This window comes from Arctopsyche grandis, chromosome 3 (genome assembly GCF_051622035.1).
Source record: "Arctopsyche grandis isolate Sample6627 chromosome 3, ASM5162203v2, whole genome shotgun sequence".
NCBI lineage: Eukaryota > Metazoa > Arthropoda > Insecta > Trichoptera > Hydropsychidae > Arctopsyche > Arctopsyche grandis.
The window spans coordinates 26,204,903-26,231,175 of NC_135357.1; the positions used below are offsets into that span (position 1 = coordinate 26,204,903).

Genomic DNA, 26,273 nt, shown 5'->3' on the forward strand with positions numbered 1-26,273 from the left:
ATAGATGTTACAAAATATACGTATTTAATATGCAGACGATTGGAAGCGATAATTAAATAGTGTATATATATATATATATATATATATATATATTATCATAATGTTCAATGGAGTGTAAAATTTTTATATGCGGTGACTCAAGCGACTTCCCGAAGAAGTAGAAACGTCACCGTAGACGGTAAACATCACTGAAGGGCCATGTTAGATATGATAGAAGTCCGCCGGTACAGCCAAATCCTAAAACGAAAAATGCAAACGTTAAATTAACCGTTCGATCCAATACACATATCTGATTAATGAATAACGCATCGTTACCCGATCCCGGCGCCTATGAGCAACGACAATATATTCGACAGCAGCAGAGGTGCAATTATATCTCTACCGAATAAAGGTTTTCCCCCTAGGCGCGCTCTCCTCAAACTTAACGGAGCTTTCTGCACCGGGTGTTTGAAATTCCAATCACTACGAACAAACAAACGAAAGTTGTATTTATATTCAAATCAATTACAAGGGAACTCTATTAGGAAAATATAATATAATATTACGTTGGAGGCAACTGATCGGGTCTACTACTCCACTGCCAAACCCATTGTGCACTGTTGAGCTCTCCTTCCTGAAAATGAAGCATGAAGATATTTAAAATACATAAATCGATTTCTATCTAACCAATTCAATACTATGTTGAAATATTTACCTTATTTCCACAAAAATTGATATATATTCCTTTTAATTCATCCTCTGTACTTGGTTCTGTGTTTGGACTGTTTGGAGGACTTTTCGGGCTGCAATTAATAAAACACAAAAATATAAATAAAACAAGTTATATACAAACATTAGGTTATAAGAATTGTGAGTTAGTCTTTCACAATAAAACGTGAATGATGGAGGCTATATCAAGAATCAATATAAATTCATTTATCATTTAAAGTGGGACGATCATTGAGTTTAAATTGCAACATTTTTCGATATTTTTATTCATTGCTAGACCTGTATTTTTAGCATTTTGGGATAGATGTATTAATTTATGTATTTGCTATTATCATATATATATATTTATAAACAATATTGCTGTTCTGTCGTGAGATAACGCTCGCCGTACTATAATAGTTGATTCGATATACATATGTATGTATGTACATTACAACTAAATCACTGCCAAAACGTATATACGAATACAATAACAAAAGAAAAAACTTATATACATATATACTAATCGATGTCAATCTTTCTGCTTGGCTGAAAATTTACCGCCATCTATTGAAAATTTATTTAATTAATTTTTCTGTTTTATATTGTTAACATGTAGGTAGGTAAGTACTTTTATCCTTTTTTGCATATTAAACATTTAAATATAAATATTAAATTTAATTTAATAGGATAAATATTTTAATTTTAAAATATAATTTTTTTAATAAGGTATTTGAAAAAAATTCGACCGCGTGGGGATAGAATACATTAACGACGACATACATATTTTTTTTATTATTATTTAATACCTTAATATGCCAACACCCATGAATGCGATGATATGCCATCGGTCACAACACTAGTTTCTTAATAATTATCGTACTAAATTTGCTATGTCAGCTTTAAATTATTGAAATGGAATTTATTTCAAAAATGTCGAAAATATACATTTTTTATTTTACCAGATGGCATTACAGGTTTTACCTCCGAGCGAAACCTATGATATTAAACATAGTGGGTAGGATGGTTATGCCAATTTTATGAGGAAACGTTTGAAACAATGAAATCACATAACCATCAAGTCACAAATATTCAAATCTGACCAGCAGCACTACAGATAATAAATTATTTTCAGTCGAGGTCAACCCACAGGATTGAGCCCAGCAATCTCTCGGTGGTTAGCACTAACTCAACCGAGCTATACTGCTGGCTAGATGGATGATAAAACTGAACATTTTATTTTAAAATTGAAATTGAAATTGATTAAAAAAAATAGATGCTAAAAATACGGGCCCATTATTATTTATATAAAATTGCATTCATCACAAAGTAGCATAATGTTTTATAAATAAACATTTGGCTATTGACTAATTTCAATACTGGGACAATTTACAAATATACCTATCTATCCTAGACGACGCTAACGACTGTCTTGCTGACGAATTGTTACTTTCTCTTTGGGCTTCTCGCAATAAACGTAGATACTCTTCAGCAGCTGAAGGCAAAGGAGTACCGCTTCGGGCTCCGAGCTCCACCCATGATTCTGAAAAAAATAAAAACAATAAAATCATCAACAAAACGAAATAAAAACACCACATATGTATTGAACATTCAAAATGAAATGTATTGAAAAAATCCATTTGAACAGAGAAAAAGAATCGTCATTTTCAGAACAAAGCCAGTCCCTTTCAGACGAAGTCGTTGAACTCGTGCGGTGCCTTGTCGTTGGAAGAAAGTTAACGAACCCGACCTGAAAGGCCGAGGGTTCGAGAGCCGTTCAGTCCAGCCTTTGTTCAGATGCACCGAGAGACGCAGTTGGGCGCGATGACGCAGATGACGTCGAGAAATGAGCCAAAAAATTCGAACAACGACGCAGTAAAGACGTCGCGTCGCATACCATACCGCGATTCGTCTTCATCCCTATTCCCGGATGAGACCGCTGACAAAATACGACGAAGAGTTGTGACCTTCGTCAGAGCGCAGTACGTGACCGACTAAGTCGCACATTGCAACATTCGCCAGCTTCCAAGCGAAAAATAAATAGAGATTATTTATCTGCGAACACGAGGAGAGTGAATACGCGTCGATGTGAATGAGTCGTGTTTACTTTGCAGATTTATAAATAAACAATCTTTCTGGGAAAACGTAACATCAGTGACGAACTATGTATGTATAATACAACTCAAATATAATACAAACAACTAAAAATGAATAATGGAATAAAAGTCCAACGTAGACAAACGTCCACCGCAAGTGGTAAATTTATTATTATCAAATTGTCACCAATGAATTTCTTCATTGTATCAATGGAATGGGTCACCGCGTCAGATCATTAACCCTGCCAACTTCTCGGTCTTATCGATAAAAATATACATTAAATTACAAATTAAGTTACGCCTAATGGAACCAATCTGTAATGTGATCAAAATTGAGTAATTGATACCACCACGCTTAATTAAGTTATACAAAAAAAAAAAAAAAGCAAAATGAGCCATTGGCTACGTCCACACTACCGATATTTTCGAATTTTCCATATCCAGTTCCCATATTGCAACCTGTGGTAGCCAATGAGTTTGGAACATTCAGCTAAAAAAAATCAGCCGTTACTTTTTACAGTGAACATTACATAGGTGAAACTCCCTTAAGCAAAATCTACTGACTACACAGCAGGTTAGGTTTATGAGGTAGAGGTGGGACGATGGAGTGCCTTCCCTGTCATCAGGGGCGCCATTTTGGAGTTGCCTCCATGCAACTGCATAAATTTGATCTGGTCGCGCAACAAAGTCACCGACCAAATTGCCGGCAAGTCTTCGATGTTGGTAGATTAAAAAGTATTAGAAGTATGTTAGATGAATTGGGATGGATGAGTATTAGAAATAGTTTAAATCTTAGTACATTCTGTTGTTATAAGTTACAATGAGTTAGATCATAAGTTATTACCTAAGTATTTTAAGGATTATATAATAAGAGAGTGATATCCATAGTTGTTATACTAGAAAAGAGAACAATTTAGTTGTAGGTAAGGAAAAATAATACAGCTGGTGGTGTCTTTTACAGGGGTGTGCTCATGTACAATGCCCTCCCTGAGTGCGTCAGGTCAGAGTTAGGTAATTAAGTATGTATTAAATTAAAATAGTTGTATGTATTAAAATTAGCTAACAATAATAAAATTAGCTAATAAATAAGTCAACCGGTGTGGCCGGGCACTAAGTTTCGTACGGTTTCAGTGCTACAGTGCAGTCACCAAAGCAATTCATTATACCGTTTGTAAAGAGGTTTTACTTCAAAAAGTATAAGCACTTGCGATAAAAAAGTTACGCTTTCAATATTGAAAATATCTTTATCTCAAAACAGTACCAGTGTGGTTATACAAGTCCAGACAAAACAGTGGCTTGGCAACATTACCCAGAACATAAATAAATAACACAGGTGAATGCACACAGAGCATTTTAATTAACGATAAATATACAAAGATAATCATCGAGAAGGCTGAAACGAGACATACGAATGAGCACGCGTTCAGCATATGTAAAAAAAAAACAAAGTGCAATGCTCTTCCAATATTCTACATCCAAGAACAAAGCATGAAATGGACAACAATAATAGTCAGTTTTTCGAGATTAGATAGCGCACGATGATTATTCAAATGGTTTGCTTCATTTCCTTATATCTGATAGTATTTATAAACACTCGGATATGACGAATCGTAAATTCGAAGCGTATAAATAGCAGTAGTGTCACTGTACGACACAAAATGCACGCATCCCAATTTCCTAGACATTTGAATTCGCATTTTAGACCTACATACATATCAATAATTTGCCTCAATTTTCAAAAGAAATGTAACAAAGCTAATTATAATCACACGCATAATAACAGTGCGTTAGTGGTGCATTAATTGCACTAATGTGGAACGTGTCTCTTTTATGTCGTTTTAAAGTCCTAGTTTTACGATGACGTTGTACTAGTTTTCGGTGCCAAAATAAATTCGAACGAATTGCGATATCCTTGAAAAATCTGAAAACGAAAGTCATCTGCAAAACGAAACTCGGTCTACATATTAAGCTGTGGTAATTTTACGAATTTATAGACGAAACGCGTCATGCAGTGGTACGTGACAGCGGCCATGTCGACAGATCGTGTCTGGTTCTATTGGTCAGTTTGCATCTCGAGCTCATCGTCTATTATCCGAACGTCCCTGATTACAGGAGTACATTGTATTGACAAAAGCAATTCAAGTTTTTTTACACAGCGACAAATTGAAATCAATCAGGAATTCCCATGGAGGACGGCGATTTCGTGAACTCCACTTCAAAAGCATTTTGTAAAGCAAACAAATTCAACTCGGCATTTTTTTTTTCAAAACATTATCATAGACAACTAACCAGTCAATTACGGTAATTATGTAGTTGTAGATAATCATCATTTTTTTATGAAGCTCCCAGTTCGAATGAACAGTTCTACTCGTACAAGCTCGATTTTAAGTGTGTGTGCTCGACTAGCAAGATCGCTTGCAACGATAAATTAAAACACCCTAAAAATTACTCAAGACACTTAGATTACCAATAAATTACCATATGAGATTTCACCAACCTGAAAGCATTCAAACTGAATCTGCTCAACTGTCAAATACAAATTTCTATACAAGGCCTAAAACTAATTTTTCTTTTGATGTGCAAATGTAGATATTACTTAATCACATTACACCCAACAACAGTATCTGCTTTGCCCGAGTCATTAAATAAACAAAACAATTCCTGCATATCCCAAGAAATCAACAGATATTTTGACAATTTCATGAAAACAGTAACGGACTTTTCTTCAACAATTTCACAAATTCGTCAATTCGGCAAGGATAATTAGCTTGATGAAGCGAGTAAAGCTGCAGAAACACAGTGTGGTAGGCAGCACGTGTTTTTTCGTATAGTTTTGCCATGCAAAAAAAAAGCAAGCACGCCTAATCTATACCGCCACGATCCTTAGCAAAACTCATCCCCTGGAGTGTTTTCAGCGATATTTGATCCTTGTATTGACATAGGTTTAGCAGTAATTGATAGCGGTGATTCCCATATGTGAAGAAATGTAAATGGAAACCACGAGCACGTTCCATACCACACTTTTGAGTGTCTTCTTACCATAAAGAGATTGAAATAGCAATGTCACCTATCTAGAATGATAAGGCGAAAAGTGGACAAAATATATACACGAAACATTGGCGTGCCGTAAAATTCTCCCTGATTTCGTCGCACAGTCTTACATACGTGAGCGCGAGTAGGAGGATACAAGGGGACTAGATGACCTCATACCGAGTCCCCTTTTATCGCTGCTCGCGCACACGGAAGTAAGGCTGTGCGTCAAAAATAGGGCGATTTTCACCGCACGCCACTGGCTTGAATGCTATGAATGTTAAAAGTGCAAGAAAATTTTGGATGAATTAATAGCTGCTCATAGCAGAAACGAACGGAGAGGTGTTGAAACAGCAGATGGTGAATGGCTGTAGATAACAATGATAACAAGTTTCAAATTGTCTATTAAAACACTACAGTTTATGAACTAATACAACACATATTACACATACGTGCGCATTTTGCAAAGATAACACACCTTCAAATTTTGACAAAAAAAAACCATCGGAATTCATTCAGGGTGTGACGTTCACAACAACAAAAACATCTGGAAATTCTCTAAAATGAAACCAATATTATAATAACCAGACACGTGCCGCATCGATTCTGATCATTTCTGCAAACAAAATCATCCACTGAAAGGTCAAATCGGACGGACGGTCGAGACGATCTCTAAATTAATAAGTACGGCGGCCTTCGAAAGAGCAAAATCCGCGAAGGATCGCAGATACGAATCGGTCCACAGCATTCGCACGGTTCCGCATCTGAATATATATCAATCGTTACACACCCAGAAGAAGTAAGGTGACACCGGTCGCGGTCCAACGGAACCACGAGCACGAACACGAGCCGACGTAAACACACACCCGAGACATCAGGTGAGCGTGTGTTTGTCCTGGTACAAGGTGAACACCATCGCAGTTCAGACTGGCCATTGTTTGTAAACACGCCACTATTAGACCACATGCACTCGCCGGAGAAATGGTTGAGATACATACATACTACATACATAGATGCGCAATACTAATATGTACTCCGGTTTAATGTCTCCTAGTCCCCCTTGTATCATGCTTGCGCACACTTACGTAAGGCTGGGCGATAGAAACAGTGAGATTTCTACGGCAAGCCATTAATATAGTAAGCAGGGTTCAAAAAAATAGATGTTAAATATGTATGCACCGGGTCTACGTGACGAGACAGAATGTTAAATTACAGAAAACACAAATATCAGAAGGCAAAGATCGAAAATCGAAAGATCAAAAAAAAAATGGTGCATGGTAAACGGATCTTTCGATTTTCGATCTTTGCCTTCCGATATTTGCGTTTTCTGTAATTTAACATTCTGTCTCGTCACGGAGACCAGTATGCACCATGTACATGGAGGTTAAATATGACAATGTACTTAATATATGTACATTTTTTACATACATCTTTGGAGTACACAATCCACGCATTGACTAATCCGATAGAATAAATAAAATGTGTTTTATTGTTTGAGAACAATAAAAAAAAAAATCAGCAAATGCGTAAATATAACAATAAGGAAAATTTTCTAAATGGACTTGTTTACAACTAAAATATCAAGCATATACAAACTTTATATATTTGTGTAGCGACGTGGGTGAACTAGAAATCGTCAAAATAGTTGAATTCAAATCGACCAGTTGATTTTTAAGTGCATTACATTGCAATCAGGGCCGATAGGGGGAGAAGCTGGGGTTAAAGTTCCAGGGCCCGGACTACTTGAGGGGCCCCGTGTTGGGACGTTCCCTGATCGATATTGATATTTTAAATTATTCTACATAAAAATACATATATTTCTTTAATGCTAAATGTTTATTATTTTTCGATACGCGCATTATTTGTGTCCATGTGAAATCGTACCTGTTGTATTTCGGCGCGACCTTTTCGAAAGAGAATTTGCCTATTGTCAACCTACAAAGCAAGAGAGCAAAAAAAGGTCAACAATAGAAATTGACAATAGTGAACCCATTTTGCACGCTGAGCGCCGATCTCTGGTCACAAGGTATGGTATTTTTTCAGTGCCGGGATTTCTCTCCGCGGCCCTGATCAACAACAATCGGCGTAGATACGACTTACAATCAGCTGATGATTTCAATATGATCCAACGTGTTTTTTTCTAAAGTTAGAGCCCAGACACACCGGGTGACTTGCGGGCAACTTTATTGCGCGACCAGATTCAAGACAACTCACCGATTGCCCTGTCATTAAGTCACCAGATCAACGAAATCGGTTGCCGGAGTTCGGTCTGATCACGGTGATTTTATTAATTAAACAACCCGCGCGATCCCTCAAAATTTATTGAGGGGTACCACACTCAGGCGATCAGTTGCCGGCAACTATATAGTGAAGGAAAAAAAACTATGATCACGAGTGAGTGGCATTGAAAACTTTTATAGGTACTATTGAGCGGATTCTTGGTAGCTTTCAGTTGCCAGAGTTGGATAACCAAGAGTGACCACGAGCAACTACGCTTGGGCAACAAAGTCACCCGGTGTGTTCTGCTTTGCCCACCTCTGCGGATGAATTTTGCGGGCTAAGTTTACCTGGATGCTATAGAAAACGATTTTAGGTCAGTCTTTGACAATATAAAAGAAACCATGTTTTACATCACTATCGCCCTGACACCACCCTACGGTCCAACGTTGCAATATTATTATTAAAAATCTCACAAAATCCTTTGTTATGTTAAACAATTTCACCGGTCAAAGATAGTATCTAGTAAATACGTACGATACTACATACAATTACAAACCACCACCGACAGCGTCTAACAAATATTTAAAGAGCAATTACGCACACAACAGCATCGAAAGAAGAAACGGACAAAGATACACATCGCTAAATACTAGAACAAATAAAATTTCAAGAAAGATATGCATACAAAGCGCGGAAAGACAGAAAATCAAACGGCGAGATATCGTGGACAATGTTACGGAAAAAACAAAAGAGAAGAGCGACGGAAATTTCAACACCGACGCCTGGAACAATCGAACAAGAACAACCAATAAAAATGAAAAACATCGAACAGATCCGAGGAGGAGACAAAAGATAAATAAGTACGAAATGCATTGAAGCATGTAGCTGATGACTGCTGAGTGGCAATTCAGCGCATTAGACGTGCACAAATCAAACGAAACGATAGACAGAACGACGCTACATTGGTCATTCACTTCGAGGAATTACCCACGTGTAACTTTTGGGTCCGTACAAATACACACTATCGACCGAAAAACCTTTTGATTGGGAAAAACGAGAGGTTATGTGAGTATGTATACCAGTTTGTAACGGTCGGTAGCTCTCGGCAAGGATGATGTAAAAAATTTAACAAACAAGTGTGGAAAGTTGTTCTCGATTGAGTGGGTTGACCGTTTGCGGTAATACATATAGACTAAATAAGGGATTTCATGCATAAATTGTAATAAAAGACACCTGTCGTGCACATGTATACAATACATATAGTATAGTTGATTGCAAATGGCAGATAGCGATATCTGAAACTGAAGTACATACTATATACCAACCCTAGCCAGTAGATAAGTATGTTGGAGTACATATTGGTACCCTAAGCTTTTGTTTAATACATCTAGTTTTTTTATGAATACCAATGTACAGATGTAAAATTCGTCTAAACGGCGATTGTACGATATAACGATCCTTACTTTTATTATGTTATCAGTTTAATTGAGAAATTGCAATGAGATCGGTTCAAAAGATTCTTGGTCACTTATCGTGAGTGCACTACGACTTTGTTCCGACAATTGGACAACAGTAAACGATAAAACGACACAGAGAGGTACGCGGCACGTGTTTTTTTTTTTTTAAATAGTTTTGCACATACAATATGAAAAACGTTAGAACGCCTAATCTAAACCATCGCGATCCTTGACAAAACTGAACTCCTGTAGTGCTTTCGGTGATATTTTTATATTTGTATTAGCTGAACCCGGCTTGCGTTGCAATGCCACAATGACGCTGAATGTGGTTCGATAAATTAATGTTTCAATTTCAAATAAATCAAATTAAATTTCAGTAATGATAAAACGTAAGCGGCGAACACATTTGAAATTATTCAATTGTTTGTTTATATTACCCTAACAACTCAGGTGGCGACGCGAAAACATTTGAAATTATTGCGTTGCAATGCCACTCATTCCTATTTTCCTGTTCCCGTTTTTGTTTTACAGAAACCATCGCCGGCATGCACACAATAATTTATGTAAGTTTCATCGCAATCGGTTGAATGGTATAGGAACGCATACGTGACAGACAAACAAACATTGTTTTTTATATACATTCGTATGACAGCGAATTACTAACACCGGCGTATTAACCCTATTTTGTATACCTGCGCCGTTGTAAGTAACATTTTGGGTTAGTTTTTTTTGTAGACCATTCATTGTATCCTATTCTATGTACTTACAGAAGAATAAGATTAGTAGTGTTTATACAAATATTTTAAAAACCGAACAAGTGCAGATAGACAGTTTGGCTTTGAAATTCGTTTGGTGTAGATGTGTGCTTTCAGTGGGAGAAAAGTTCGTTTTGAAGAGATTTTTGCTTTCCTGTATATTATCGATATCATTGAAGTAAGTTAAAGTGTTTAAATTTTTTAAATGTGACTTAATTATTTGTTTAAATTGCTTGTGAAACAACCCCCTTTCCTTTTTAGATGGGAAGAAATAAAGATTTATCCGTGGAGAAAATCGCCAATATTTCCACATTATTAAATACTCGGAAGTATTCCATAAGATATATTGCTAAAGATCAGGGGGTTAGCGTTTTCAGTGTGCATAAAATTAGCGCCCAACTATAAAGAGGTGAAAATCCTACGGTCACCAATCGTAAGAATTGTCGTGGCAATCGTAAATAGAGTCCTCTAGTCTATCGAAATATTGTAAATATTGTTGAGAAGGATCGGTTTGCCACAAATAAAAAAATCCAGACGAATTTACGGGAGCGGAACCGAAATATCGACTCGGACAATACAACGCCGTCTCGCAGACGCGGGGATGAAAGGCAGGCAGCTAGCTAAAAAAACGCTTTTGACGCCAAAAATGAAGAAAGCCAGGCTCAATTTGGCTAATAAGCATCGCCACTTCACCCTCGACGATTGGAAAGGGGTAATTTAATTGAAATTAAATTATTTGTTTAATTTTTTTTGAATGAATTGAATTAATCGATGTTTTTAAAATTTTTAAGGTTCACTTCTCTGACGAGTCGTCAATTCAATTGATGACACCGACTCACCAATACGTACGTAGGCGAGTCGGCAAGCGGTATAATGAGTCCTGTGTCATAAAAAATGTGAAACACCCGCTGTCACTCATGATTTGGGGCTCAATTAGTGCGGAAGGTCGGGGGCCATTGTATTTTGTAGAAGGGATGATGAATGCTTCGCAATATATAACGGTATTGCGATACACTCTATTGCACTCTATACAAAACAAAATTGACAAAAGGGATCGTCTGCACTTAATGCAATATTATTGCACCCTGCCACAAAGCCAAAATTGTGAAAAAAATCATGTCCGACCACAATTTACCGCTCCTTCACTGGCCCGGTAATTCTCCCGATCTAAATCCTATAGAAAATGTCTGGCATACCCTTAAATGAAATTAAATAAGCTCCAATGTACCAATAAAAATATCCTAAAACAAAACATAATTTCTGTGTGGCAGGGAGATCCTGACATAAAGTCAAACATTGCGTCTTGTATCGAGAGTATGCCCAAAAGAATAGCATTGTGTCTCCAAAATAAGGGTGGACATACAAAATATTAATAATATATATATATGTTGTATTAATATTGTAAATAAACTATGTATAATCATTATAAACACATCTTTGTTTTAATTTTACGAACCTACTCTTCAATATATAGCTCTAAACATAGAATTTGCAAAATCTGCACGGTGTTAGTAATTCGCTGTCATGGGACTGTATATATATAGATTGACAGTTTCGATAGTGATCGATAACGACGCTATTCCCATTTGTGAAGAAATGTAGGAGAAAATTATCGAAATAATTGATTGTCCAATTAACAATGACATGAGGGCAGAACCGTCACAGGTGGAGTCTACCTGAACAAGCCGTGCCGTAAGATTCAGTCTGTCTGCGCCCATAAGGTTTTTCGGTCCGAGTTGTATGTATGTATGTAGTTCCGCATAAAAAGTCAGACCCAGGAGTATGTTTATCGACGAATCAAATACCGTCAAGCAATACTTCAGTGAATCGGATTATACCCATTTTGAATGTATTGCAGATACATTTTACAAAACTGCATGCGTCTAAATATTCATTTACGAGTCCGAATGCATTATTTGTTTGAAAAAAATCTTAAGCCAAATTTTAGTCACAAAACGTTTTTGACATAATCAACAAATTATGTTTTGAATGAAAACACGCAAAAACAGTTCTTTTTTTAATGTTTTGCGTACGTAAATACAACGCAAAAACGATGTCACTTAATACCTTTTTACTTTCATTCGATAAATCGAAGGTCTCACTCGTGTGATTTTGCGTCACAGAAGTATTTTATTCAAAGCAAAAGTAACGTATAGACTACAGCTATAGAACATGTACACCCTGAGGAATTCTAGACCAACCCTTTCATGAAACACCTACCAAGTCGTAAAAGGCACAAAGGCTCGAAATAGGGCCGAAATGAAAATGAGTTCATATTTACATACAATTTAAAAGTGAAAAGAGGTATGTATACTCAAAAAGTATAATCATTATTCAAATTGCGGTGTGGTGCTAAGCGTTATCTTATCGTAAAGAGTTAACACCAGTTTCAGTAGCATTAAGCAATAATTTCTTTATTATTATTTACGACATTTACTATCGGACAAATAACATACATACATTTGATATTATAAAACTGAAAACATAAGCCCTGTCGATTGAACACACATTAGTATTCAAAATGAATACTAAGACCCCCATAATTTGTCGTTATAAATGCGAAATATCATCGAGATGACCATGAAACGGCGGATGGTAGAATGCGATAACCGGAATTCGCAAATATCAATTAAATATGGATATATTCAAAAAGGGGAGAAACCTGACCATTGCACAAGACCCGCGATTGAGGCAACACAACCGCCCAACTAAATGACGAGATGTTATTCGATGATCATCATCTGCGGGGGAGAAGAGAAATGCAAGTGACTTAAAACTTGTTTCCGTATTTAAAACGTAAACAAACAAAAATTGTTTTGACGCAAAGATTTTACCGTCACGCACATTTCACTTCTTCATAATACTGCGACTAATTTAGTGTTTTCACCTCACGAAGGCACATTTTAAAAAAATCTATTAGGCAGAAAAAACCGAATACGTGTTCATGGGAACTGTGTTAATGATCAATGATAGTGAATGGGTGCGATTTAACTGTATATTAAGAAAAATACTTTGTATCGTAAAAAAATGTTTGTGCATTAAAAATTTGCCTGATTTTCGGTGCATTAATCAATCTCGTATTGTGCATCGAATAGTTTGGAATTATAAAGTGACCATTAAAAAATATGAAACGATCATTCGAAAAAATAGATTTTAGCATTAGAATAGATACAAAAAAAAGTGGCAACGTTGCAGTCTTCCGCTACTGACAAATGTCAACTGTCAAAAGTGTTTACTTTTGTTTACGTATTTCGTATGAATAGGAATAATGATGTCAGGTCGTAGAGTCGAAGCCAAGGTCGTAGAAATTAAAATTAAAAGTTTAAATTAAAAAGCCAAGGTCGTATTTGTAGAGTTTATTCAAGAGAAAAAATACGCCCCTTTATTACGAATCGTGGCAATGATACGCCTTCATGAGATACAGTTCATATATGTATGTACATACATATGTATTTGATGGGCCTACCTCACGGGACCGAAAGTGAAACGCCCGAAAACGCAAATATCGGAAGGCAAAGATCGAAAATCGAAAGATCTTAAGTCGAAATATAATAAAAGGGTCTCTCCCCCCGTCGTACATACTCACTTAATTTGCGCGAGCAGGATACAACAGGAACAGGCTTTACCTCCCGTATTCTGCGCGCGCACATTAAACAAGGCTGTATGACAAAAAGAGATATAATTTCACCGCATGCCACTCATATATATATTATATATACATAGTACCGTTTACCATACAGCCTTTTTTTTTGATCTTTCGATTTTCGATCTTTGCGTTTTCGGGCGTTTCACTTTCGGTCCCGTGAGGGAGACCGGTATTTGATATACTACCCTGTAAAAGTGGATGAAAAGAAAACACAATGTTAATAAGAGATTTTACAGCGAAGAATACAATTTACGATTAACTTGGCAAAATATGCACACATTCGTAAAAATGTAAATGTATGCAGAATTGACCTCCTTTCTTTCAATCGCGCATAACGTGTAAGATTAATGAGAGTGAGAAATTTGTATCAAAATTCAAAACTCAGACAGTACTTTTCAATTTGCATGTCGAAAAAAGCAAACAAAAATATCCACAATATACTAAAAAAAACATGTTGATGTACACATTCTAAATTATATTGATCTATTTGAATGACAAAAAATCCAAATGTAAATTATGAGTCAGTTTGATTAAGAACTTGGCGACTATACGATGTGCATAGTATAATAATATGTATATGTATTTATAAAAACGGAAGAGATGTGCATATGTATGTATTATTCAGCAGTATAGTTGGGTGGTTGCGTTAATGCTAACCACCGAGACGTTTCCGTGTTTGAGCCCTGGGTTAACCTCGATTGAAAAGAATTTATTCGGAGTATTTCTGCAGTACTGTTGGTCAGATTTGGATATTTGCAACTTCGAGTCGATCGTTTCCCACCAGAATTTACCATTTTGTATGATTTAATTGTTGAAACGGTTCCTCGACAAAATTGGCAAAACCATCCTACCTACTATTTGAATATAATTTCAAATTTATATACATATGTAAAAGTTTAATACCATAGGGGCTTAGCACCGTAATGGCATGATGGAAAATTATAAATTTAATTTAAAAAAAAAAAACATCTTTTTTGCATGGACAAATGTGGAGATTTCAAAAAATAAATATTACAATTATCAGGAGTTCATAAGAAGACAGATCACACTGTGACTATTTACAGATTACCTAAACACAATCTGCTTTAGATCATCGACTTTAGAGTCTTTAATTAATATTATGTATTAGATGTATGTATTATGAGCATTTATAAGAATTGTAAATAGGTTTTTTAGCTCTTTTTCCTATTATGCTGTACATTAACATTAGAATAATATTATACTATGATTACTAACAAAATTAAATTAAAATTGTAAAATAGAAAATGATCAGAAGATCAGTAGCTATTAAAGCAGATATAAGATGTATTGTGAACATAATTCCGTAATAATAAAAAGCATTTAAAAATTTAAAAAAACCCTGTGACCACTGACAAAAACACAAACACGAAGGCACATACATACACATGTTCGGGGCAAGCGTGCGGGGATGGAACGAGGGGAGCAATGCAAATTGACCTCAAGGGCATTTTTAAAACAGTTAGCGACAACAGCCTCGGGTGTGGTTTATGTATCAATTCCTTTGCAAAACCATCCGTTGAAATATCAACGGGCGCAACATCAGTCCTCTATAAAATAAGTTGAGCATTTGATTTACAAAAAAAAAAAAGATATGGAAAATAAAAATTAACGAAATTCGAGGATAAGATAACGAGGATAAGTTCCAATCCCAATGTATTCGAAGAAAATAAGAAGGAGATGGAGAGTTAATTTAAAAACAAACATCGAAAGATTACTCAAATGCAATAAATACATTATCCGGGTTCAATACACACAATAAAACATAATATAATATGAGCAATTTAGATTATACAAGACGCGTCATATAATGTTGCAATTTAATCCGAGCAAATAATCACGCGATCGTTAATGTGACAAAACAAGAATTGTGATTAAATGATAAACACCAAAAATGCGATGTAAACAAAACAACATATTTAACGGCACACTTCCGCATACTGAAAAAAAAATAAGCACAGCGACACGAAAAATATTACAAAAGACAACTGCAGCCAAAATAAGAGATGGTTCCACTGCAGTTGTGGGTGCAACGCCCACCATATGCATACCCATTTGGACAAAGGAAAGGAAATTCGAAAATTTAGCATGACATGTGCCTATGCATTAATGAGGTGCTAGGTACATAGGTACAATGTAAGATAGAATATTTTGCAAGATAGAGCAAGGTCGACAAACAGTGATGCAGGGGTCAAACGAATGAGGTCGACAGCCTTGCTACAGGTTGCAGACACCGAGCGAACCTATCCCAACAACGATTTTCCCAAAATATATGTATACATATATATTCATTCATATACCCACACTTTGCCGCAGCGCGAGTCGCACTCGCACTCCTGAATTTCCTCCGAAATATCTGCAAATTTAAAACAATAAACCAAAAAAAAAAAAAAAAACTTATTCGACATGTGTAAATATGTATATACATAGATGTACATATGTAAGCAGCTCCCACGTGGAAAATATCTTAACATACGCAATAAATATTTGATGGGAGTAAAAACAACATAGTGTTGTTTACTAAATTCAGTGCACGTTAAACTTGTCGACTTCTCCGAGTATTTTGGAGATTTTCCAAATATTTACGAATTTCTGAATTTCAATATGGGTGAGTATCAAAATACAGAATTCAATGCTTTGAATTAATTGCGAAAAAGAAGAATATCGAACGGATATAGAGTGGAAATACCAAAAAAAACATCCACTCCACCTACTGACTGATCCACGTACCTCTTAGAACGTTCTTATTCCCTGATACAAGTAAACGTTGAATTTTCTACATTTTGATATTCTCAATTCGAACATTCTACATTTGTGCAATTTCAAATATTGATATTCTATATTTTGACTGCTCACCGTGCAATACCCTGATATATATCAAAGATGTTGCGATTGTAGTTTTCCATAATTAAATTCGTATAATCGTACAAAACAACATGAAATCAATTTTTTAGCTTAAATGGGATATTACAGTTTTGATTTTTAATGAAATTGTTTTTTAATAAAAGCTAGTCGGCTCACAAAAAGCTTAAAAATGTGAAAATCAAACTAAAATAATCAGACGTTGGCTTGGTGCTTGTGAAATAGCAATAGACATCTCCATTACTATACAAGGCAAGATAGCAAAAAAGATGGTTGAAAATAGTGAACCTTTTTTTTGCATAAAGCATCGTCCGAACGCCGCTCTTTAATAATAACCAGCAATATAGCTCAGTGATTAGCGTGTAATTCTTTCAACTGAGGGTTCATTTCCCGGCCCGGTGTTGCTGGCCAGACCTTGGACAAATGTATGTTGACCGCTTCCTATTATAGTTTGCCAATTTATCTGATTTCATTGTTGAAACGGTTCCACTACAATTGGCAACCTATCCTGTCTCTCGCAAATTTGAATTTACAGCATCTCGAATTTGTTTATTATACTAATATATTTATATTTCTCGAAAGTACTATCGAATTTATCCATAGATGTCTATATGATAATGTATGAATATAATTGTTAATCGATGTTTGTAATTGGCCAGGAAAGCGCATTGGGTATACCTGTTAGGCATATATGTATGTACATACATACATGCTTTATAAAAAATAATGCATAATTTTGAATGTCAATTGAATTAAATTATTAAGCCAGCAGTATACATATGTATATCGGTGGTTGCGTTAACCCATTTGAACCCAGGGCTCGCGTGAAAACACATGTCCCATGTGCCCAGGACTATTTTTTCGTTTATTTTCCAAAATATTTGAGTTATTTCATGGGAAATATTTTTTATAGGATAGGGATGGATAATTAATTGATTTTTCAACATTTTTAATTTTTTTCAAGGTGGTGTCGTGAACGACCTTTGGGGATAATGAAACATGTTTTTTAAAATAATACAAAAATCACAATGGAGTCACATAATCAGTTATAATACTTTCTCACTGGTTATTTGTAATTTTATTGTTAAGAAATTTATAAAATTAATTTTAAAAATAACAAACACGCATCTCTTCGATAAAATTATATTTTCAAATCGCATAACATAACACACGTAGGTACATATATTGTGACATATACGCATCGTCAACAAATAAAAAGGTGCACCCTTTTAAAAGAAGAAATGTCATAAACGAGATTTTGGTTTCAAAAGTCGTAAAAACAAAATACATGAAGACAAAATAATTAATTATTATGATACGGTACAAAACATTTGTCATGCAATGGAATTTCACAGTTATCACAAGCGGAAAACGTTTTATTTTTACAGTGTCCACAATTTCTCCTTTTCTGTTTGACCAATATCAAATGTCTTCCAACTTCCTTTTGATTTTGATTAACTTTGCCGGGTCTGAATGGGACCAATTGTTTTCGTTTTTGACCATAACACTTGCACAACATCTCTGTTACCTGTCTGGAAAATCCTAATTTATCAAGTTTACAACCAAAACTTTTGCTAAGAATCCAAGCGTTATTCACAGCTACATCGATGTTCCAAAACAGAATAGGCATGTACCATTTTTTCCCTCTAATACTTATGTTATAGTTAGAAATATGGTTATCCATTTGATCAACCCCACCCATATATTTATTATACATATTTATACTAAATGGTTGATTGATTTCCACCCTACTTTTTTCTTTAACCGAATATCAGTTTCCAGGGGTGGTAATATGTATGTTTATGGAATCCGGAAGTTGAGACTCGTCCCAATTATCAATTTCTTCCCGTATCTCTGCAGTATTAAAATTGCATTCTCTGGAAAAAAATATGTGTCATTATCCCAAGGAGTCATATACGACTCCGTCGACTTTGATTTTTTTTTTCAGGAATATGAGATATGTAAACGCAATTTCTCTTATGCATATTATACAATAAGTCCTACTGTATTAGAAACATAAAGATAAATAAAAAATATGTAACAATAAAAAACTTTCGTATGTTTTCTCTTCGACATATCTGCAAGTCGAAAAGCGCTCGATGTTATTCCCTCAAAACTCCAAAAGGAACTGATTTAATTTCGTGTGACTTTCTTAAAATTCATCACCAACATCTAACCAAGCGTAACGAAAGGTTTTACGGCCGACCTGAGTGATCCCTTTATTTTACGACGCAAAATTGTAAAATGCCGTGAATGACCGCGCTGGCATACATCGTGTAAGTTCATAACTGACCGCGTGGGTTCAAATGGGTTAATGCTAACCACCGAAACGCTCCCGGATTCAAGCCTTGACTTGATCTCGATTGAAAAGAATTTAAAAAGAGTATTTCTGCAGTGCTGCTGGTCAGACTCGGATATGTGTGGCTCCAAGTCGATCGTTTCCTATCAGTTTGCTAATGTATTTGGTTTCATTGTTAAAACGGTTCCTTGTCTAATTGGCAATACCAACCTACCTACTATTTGAATATGATTTCAAATTTATGATTTTATAAATTTATACATATATTCACAATTTTAAAACAATAGGTTTCGCTCAGGGGCAACCCGTAATAGAATCATGGAAAAATAGAATGTGAAATTCGGTATAGATTTTTACGGTTGTAGTGTGTGCGAAATTATGATTCATCCTAGTGGCCAATTATAAAACGAGGTTTTGGATTCTAGAACAAAGACAACCCCTAACCCTTTGTACTTTTCCATGAAATGAAATTTGTATACATACACACTATTAACGGCATTTGTAACGTGTCATATTTTATTAAAAATGTTTGTTTACGTTTAAAACAACGACCTCGTGTGTGTCCTGGGGCGTTCGATACGTTTGAAGAATGGTATTTTAGTCGCTTTCCATTTCCGAATTCTAGAATCTGAACACAACAAACAAAACAGAATATTGGCTAGGATAGCTCTTGCCATATATGTACATACATGTATGTACGTTGAAAGTCCATATATGTATCATATTTGTACTAAAAAAAAGTCATTGTTTAGTATATTTCTACCTAATGATTTTTTTTACATTAACTACAAACGTGGTATCAATAGACGTAGTTTTGTGATTTTACTATCATTTTGAGTGTGATTGAATTGAAATACAGTCGATTTTATCTACAAATTGTAATGAATCCGTTCAATAAACGACATTCGATTAAAACTCGTACGATTCTGAATAATTAAATATACATTCACACGATGTTAATATGTGTACGTATCTACGATAAAATACACTAAGCATACTTACTTAGCATTTAAAAGGTTTCTACGTTTTCATCGAACGGTCCTTTGTTCTCAGTATTTTATAATTTCATACCATACTTCTATAAGGATGTTAGAAGGCATTTTGAATTTGAATTAGAATAAAACGAAAAGGATTTCACGTCACATGCCAGACACACATACGAGGCGACGGAACGCATTTTTTTCATCGCATAATTAATTCAAAAAGCGGAATTAGCAACGCGTCGAATTGAAGGCCAATATTGTTGATATGTACGCAACCAATTATTCGATTCGATTATACGCAAATGTGAGCTATAAATAAAATTTTGGATGACATTTTTTTTATTTTAAAACTTATTGTACGAAACCCATTTATTTATTGGGTTATATATATATATATATATATATATATATATATATATATATATATATATATATATATATATATATATATATATATATATATATATATATATATATATATATATATATATATATATATATATATATATTTCATGATAAATTTTCACATTAAATGTTAAGAAAAATAATGTTTCATCTGCATACAAAACATCTGAAAAAATTTACACACATATCATTGCATACATTATATTTTAAGAATTGAAAAAATGTTCAATACGTAGAAAATTTTGAAAGCCTCCAGCATAAAAAGTTTTAGAACCGGCGGATTATACGAAAAAATGTATTCTTTTGTTTTTTTATTTTTATTCACATAAAAAAACATTTGAAAAATTAAATAATAAAGAAGAGTTCGATTTTCACGGGTTTTTTTTAAATCTGATTTCAATTGTTTTCCGAGTGAATTTGAATTAAAATAAAAATTGAAGCGGCAAAAGATACGTCACTTGGTGTGTGTGTGTCGTACGTTAAACAATGGCGGCCGTGTTTACGTTTGCACGTTGAAGACCTGCAACCTCAAATCCAAAACACAAATAAACGGCATACGCGAAAACCGAACAATGACGAAAAGCAGAAGCGCGCCAAGACGCAATTGCATCAGATTTATTTAGCAATAATGCGGCGCAATATTGAGTGTAAACAAACGGCTATCACTGGCCACTTTCAGGTGTTCTGAAACGACGGAATATTGAATATTGAGTAGTGTATAGTGTATAGGGTAGAGGAATGGCGGTTAGGTTGTTTACGGTGTCCACAGTGGCAGTGTGATACCACGGCGTGGGAGAGGGGAGGGCAGGCGAGTAGAAACTGACCTCCCAGATCCTCGGAAGTGGTGCTCAGCTTGCTGGTCATGGCCGCTCGCTGCGATTCAGATCACTGGTACAGCTTCACTTCTCTTAACTCTCGCCACCCAATTCTTCGCCTTTCTCCGTGAACTACAAAAGGCGCCGACGACCAACGACCAACGACCGAAGATCGACGACCGACTCGCGCCGTTTACAAAACACGACTGATCGCCGATCGCCAATCGCAGTTGCTTTGCTTCGAGCTTGTTATTATGACGCGACACGCCACCGATTCGCCCCAAACGCAATGCGAACACCGGCCATGCGCCAACATCAAAATAAACAATCCATTCCCTTATCATTCGCGCTAAATAAACCAATTTTCTGGTAGCCGTAAAGCAACACCTCCGTATAATTGTGTAAATAGTCTTTATTATTTCACATGAGCATGTGCGTCTATGTATGATTAAATATAATTAACTATTGAACTATGTATATCTTATGCTAATAAGTAAATCATTCAAAATACATACATTCAATTTGGAAATTATCGATTTTTGCAAGCTGCAAATAGAAACGTGCAATGAGTGTTATTTTTCTCATCCGAAAAAAAAAAACTTTTTTTTAAATTAAAGTTTGAACCAATGTGGCATTACTTATTACAAAATACATATATGATTATATTGAACATATTATACGATATCCTTACTTATCATTAGTTAAATTGCGTTATAAGTCTAATTGGACGACATAAAATGGGGCTTACACTAAAATTTTATAGCAAAGGAGGTTTCTCTTAACGACAATATAATGATCTCCAAATAACATATTATTAAAATTACAGCATAGCAGAAAATTATCTCGGCCGTTGATGACATGTACGAAAAATGTAATGTTTTTGTATGGTTTATGTATCTTCTCGTTTAATCGTCTCGTATAAAAACAGTATATCAAATTTGTTATGTATAACACAAGGCAGCAAATAAAAATAAAAATTGAGTGAAACATTTTATTGTTAGAATTAAAATATTCTTTACATGTTTTAGATATATGTATTAAATAATTTTTGTGAAAATGTAAACGTACATTTTAAAAACGTCTAAATATACAGGTACACAACAAAACATACCTATGTTGATTTTACTACGAAAATGCATCTATCTGTACAAGTAAAACCCATGTCGAAATTTATATGCTAAAATTAGATATATGAAAATAACGTTCTATTACATATAAAATACTGAGAATGAGAATAGAATAATACATTTTCACATAGGTATTATACAAGATTCAACTCAAAATGGAACTTTTGAGCCGTAATACTATTCTCACACATGTGCAGTAATTATTCAAAATTTTACGAAATACGTTACATCTATTCAATGATGCTCTTCACATTTAGTCACATGATTTTTAAGGCGGGTATAAAAAACCATATACACAATACACGTTTGTTTCTCGTCAATTAAACACACGATCTCAGAGTCTCACAAAATAAAAACTGCGTATATAATAGCATTTCCTAAAATAAAAATGTATAATGCTAATATGATAACACTATACTCAAAACTGACAAAAAGTTGCTAATATAAAATTATTTTCAACATAAGAAATTGTCAAAAATATACAAAGTGCATATGAATAAAAAAAAAAACATCGTTTTTAAGCTGCTAAAAAAAAGTTAGTATCGTTCAAGTACATATATACGATATTTATTCCAACCCATTATTCTTAAAATAATTGTATTCTTTAAATATATTGCTGAAATACCAAAGGCAGTATCTTCGGAGATCTTTCCATTCACGAAGACCCACCCCCTTCCCACAAAAAATATGCTCGCACTAAAATCGTATATTGGCTGCTATTTTTACACAACTTTTCTAATAAGTAGGGGATGAGCCTTCATAAATTAAATGATGTAATATAATAAAAGTATAATAAAAAAAATTATCTAGTACTGTAACATGGTAATGAATATCGTGTTTGATAAAATGTTTTAAAATCACATTCATTACATTTATATCACAAATAAATGTTATTATTACAATATTTCAATGACACAAGAGCACCATTATGCTAAATTAGTTAAAGATCTATATGAACTTTTAAGCTTATAATATGCATGTTATAAAAAACAGCACATTCTGTACAAATATTAAGAGTGAGTAACTACAACAATAAATTGTAAAATTGTAGCAATAAAAATGAAATGAATTACATCAAAGTTTAGCTTAATACCAATATGCATTTTAAGGATATTCTTAAAAAAATAACATTATCTCGAGAGAACCACTAAGCTTTCGCAATAAAATAGAACTTATTCTTAATTTTATAATTAATGGTGCTTATTTTATCGACACATAAAATTTTGTGTAAATTAATATCTGGGTAAATAATATTTTTTTAACTGAAACATTTTCTCTATATACTATTCAATTTCAAATTCTATTTGTACATCATATATGTATTTATAAGCAGTGTGCAGCTCATATCTATACGGATACTAGTTTTACCAATTTGTATTACATTTAACTGTTTTAATGCAAAACAATCCAATATAGTTAAACGTACTAACTAATTTCAGATCTGTATGTTATTATCCATTAACTTGTCAACTGCCATGTCGTCTGGTAATTTTTCCATATCAATATTATCAGTTAAAGTATCCATTTCCATACTATCAGTTAATTTATCAGTGTCTATATCTCCTATTAATTTGTCAGCTTCTATATTATTTGTAAAATTACTAAAAGAGTCAATCTTATCATCTAAATTTATTTTTTCTTCACTGTCTAAATTATTTTCAATATCAGATTTTTTTGAACATGAAGATATCGCATTTTCTTCGTCATTAGAAAACAATGAAAATGAATCGGTTACTTCAAAATCTTTAACATTTGTCTCACACGAGTTTACACTAGAATTTTTAAGTAAAATTTTCTCATCATCATGTGAAATCGTAGATGAAATATTTTCAACCTGATTAATATTTATATCATCAACATCGTCTGCTAAAAGTTGATCTTCTAGAGCTTTTAACTTTTCAGGCGAATCTATAATATTGCAATCATCTCCACTATCCGACACCAAATCAAGAACATCATTCTCAGACCTTTCATTGACAATATCTGGTTCCGATGGAAGATCTGAAGATTCTTTAACAGGGTTATTGGGAGTGGTTGATATAACACTAATATGTACTTTTTCATCGTTCGTATGACCTAAATCGTTAATTTTATCAATGTTACTGTTAGTTAATGTTTCACTTGGTGAACTTTCACCAGTGTCCAGTGCATTTTTATTTGTAGTAGCTTCTTCTGAAATAGTTTTCGGCAAACTAGCTTTCATAGAAAAAAGATTCGCCTGACGGTTGGACATCATCTCATTGTGTTTCTTCATTGCCAAAGGACCTAGATCACTTTGCAGCATACTATCAATATCAAAATCAATATCTGTATCATCCGTAGGTCTGTTTATCAAATTGGGCATATCATTGTCATTTGTGTAATTACATTGAATTACAGATTGCGGTAAATCCATTTTGATGTTGGTTACAGCCTCATCATTTTCATGACTTATTTTACTTTCATCCAAAGACTTGTTGCTCAATAAAGGACCTGCCTGCAATACTCCACTTTCTAATTCAAAATTTGTATCAGTTTCTATTTCGTGATTAGCATTTTTTTCATTTTCTTCAAAATGAACTTCGTTTTCAGTGCTTTCGTTAGTTTTCAGTTGTAATGCATCATCAGAACTTTCTATAATTTTCGATTCACTTGCGACATTGGTAATAACTATAGTGGAATTTGTGTCACTGGTGGTTTCTACTAAATCACTTAGTGAATCTGATTTTTTTTCAATGCTGATGCTTTCGTTATTCATTTCGGTTTCACTATTGACAATATCTTTACCAATTGGAGAGTCTTCACTTTCTGCAAAATTACACGAACCTTCGACAGCTGCAACTATGATCTGATCCATTACATTTTCTATGCTTACATTTTCATTTGTGATCATAGACTTTAAATTATCATCACATATATTCAGTTCCAATGAAGTGCTTTGATCAACGTTGTCAACTTGAATACAATCTTCGTCTGATATGAGGGATGATAAATGAGATGTATCAATTTTATTTGCTGTTATTTCTGGATCGATTGCTTCTTCACCAACTGATGAACTGACTTCGCCACTCAATGTCGAAATTTCGTTTTCTGAATTATGTAAACAATTTTCATTAGATGTAATCGAAATCTGATTATTTGGAAGTGCACCATCTTCATTTGTTATGTCATTGTCAACTGTGCAATTTTCTTGCAAAGATTCAACAATTTCCTTGTCAGATGACTTAGAATTATCACCAGGATTCTCCAATAAATCATCAAACATATTATTGGCTTCAGTTTTTTCTATTTTTGGAAGACGTTTTTTCTGTTTATTTTTTCTCTTAAACATTTTATTGGAGAATATCGATCTCAATGAAATGAAACTGAGACTTTCAACTTGAGTTGTATTTTTTCGTGCGAATGGATTAAACACTAAGTTAGGAGTATGAGAAGTTTCAGTGTCGGATACAGATCCATCACTACTGTAATTGTCACCAAATCCAGTATCTCCACAGTCTGAATTGTAGTCAGGATACTCTTCTTTGATTTCTTGTTTGATATCCATATCATAGCCTGGGCCATCATTGAATCTAAATATGAACATAAAATTATAATTAAAGGAGAATTTATATTTCAATATATGTAAAAACAGTACATACGCGCGTAATCTTACCCATCTTCGGGTGGTTCAGATTTCACTAAGACTCCTTCCCCATGGAGCCCCGAAACATTATAAACGGGTTGATCGCTGCCATCGTCCATGGGCTCTTTTTTAATTCTTTCCAATAAAGTATCACACTTGGGCATGGTAATTTGAACGGGTTTGAGTGTTTTCAAGTGAGGATTATTAGGATTAACGTCTGGAGAAACTAAAAATATACAACGAAAAAGTGTAAAATTAATTTCAAATAA

The 26,273-nt window shown here is 34.3% G+C and overlaps 2 protein-coding genes across 3 annotated transcripts in view; both read right to left on the minus strand.

The window, feature by feature from the left end:
- BNIP3 (BCL2 interacting protein 3) lies at positions 1-22,366 on the minus strand. Of its 2 annotated transcripts, none has more exons than XM_077446576.1 (6): positions 21,283-22,366; positions 2,089-2,230; positions 695-782; positions 546-613; positions 316-462; positions 1-237 (listed from the first exon to the last, which is right to left on the minus strand). In XM_077446576.1, exons 1-6 carry the CDS (start codon positions 21,320-21,322, stop codon positions 186-188), a joined length of 537 nt encoding a protein of 178 aa, XP_077302702.1. In that variant the 5' UTR covers positions 21,323-22,366; the 3' UTR covers positions 1-185. The 2 variants fall into 2 exon arrangements, with proteins under 2 accessions (XP_077302702.1, XP_077302703.1); XM_077446577.1 differs by lacking the exon at positions 21,283-22,366 and adding an exon at positions 2,590-2,700.
- LOC143923075 (uncharacterized) overlaps positions 22,258-26,273 on the minus strand; it is a 7,937-nt gene continuing 3,921 nt past the window's right edge. Inside the window, exons 9-10 of the mRNA XM_077446575.1 lie at positions 26,035-26,230; positions 22,258-25,951 (exon numbers count right to left, since the gene is read on the minus strand). Of these exons, the coding sequence (XP_077302701.1) occupies positions 23,836-25,951; positions 26,035-26,230 (2,312 nt within the window). The 3' untranslated portion in view covers positions 22,258-23,835. The remainder of the gene's footprint in view (positions 25,952-26,034; positions 26,231-26,273) is intronic.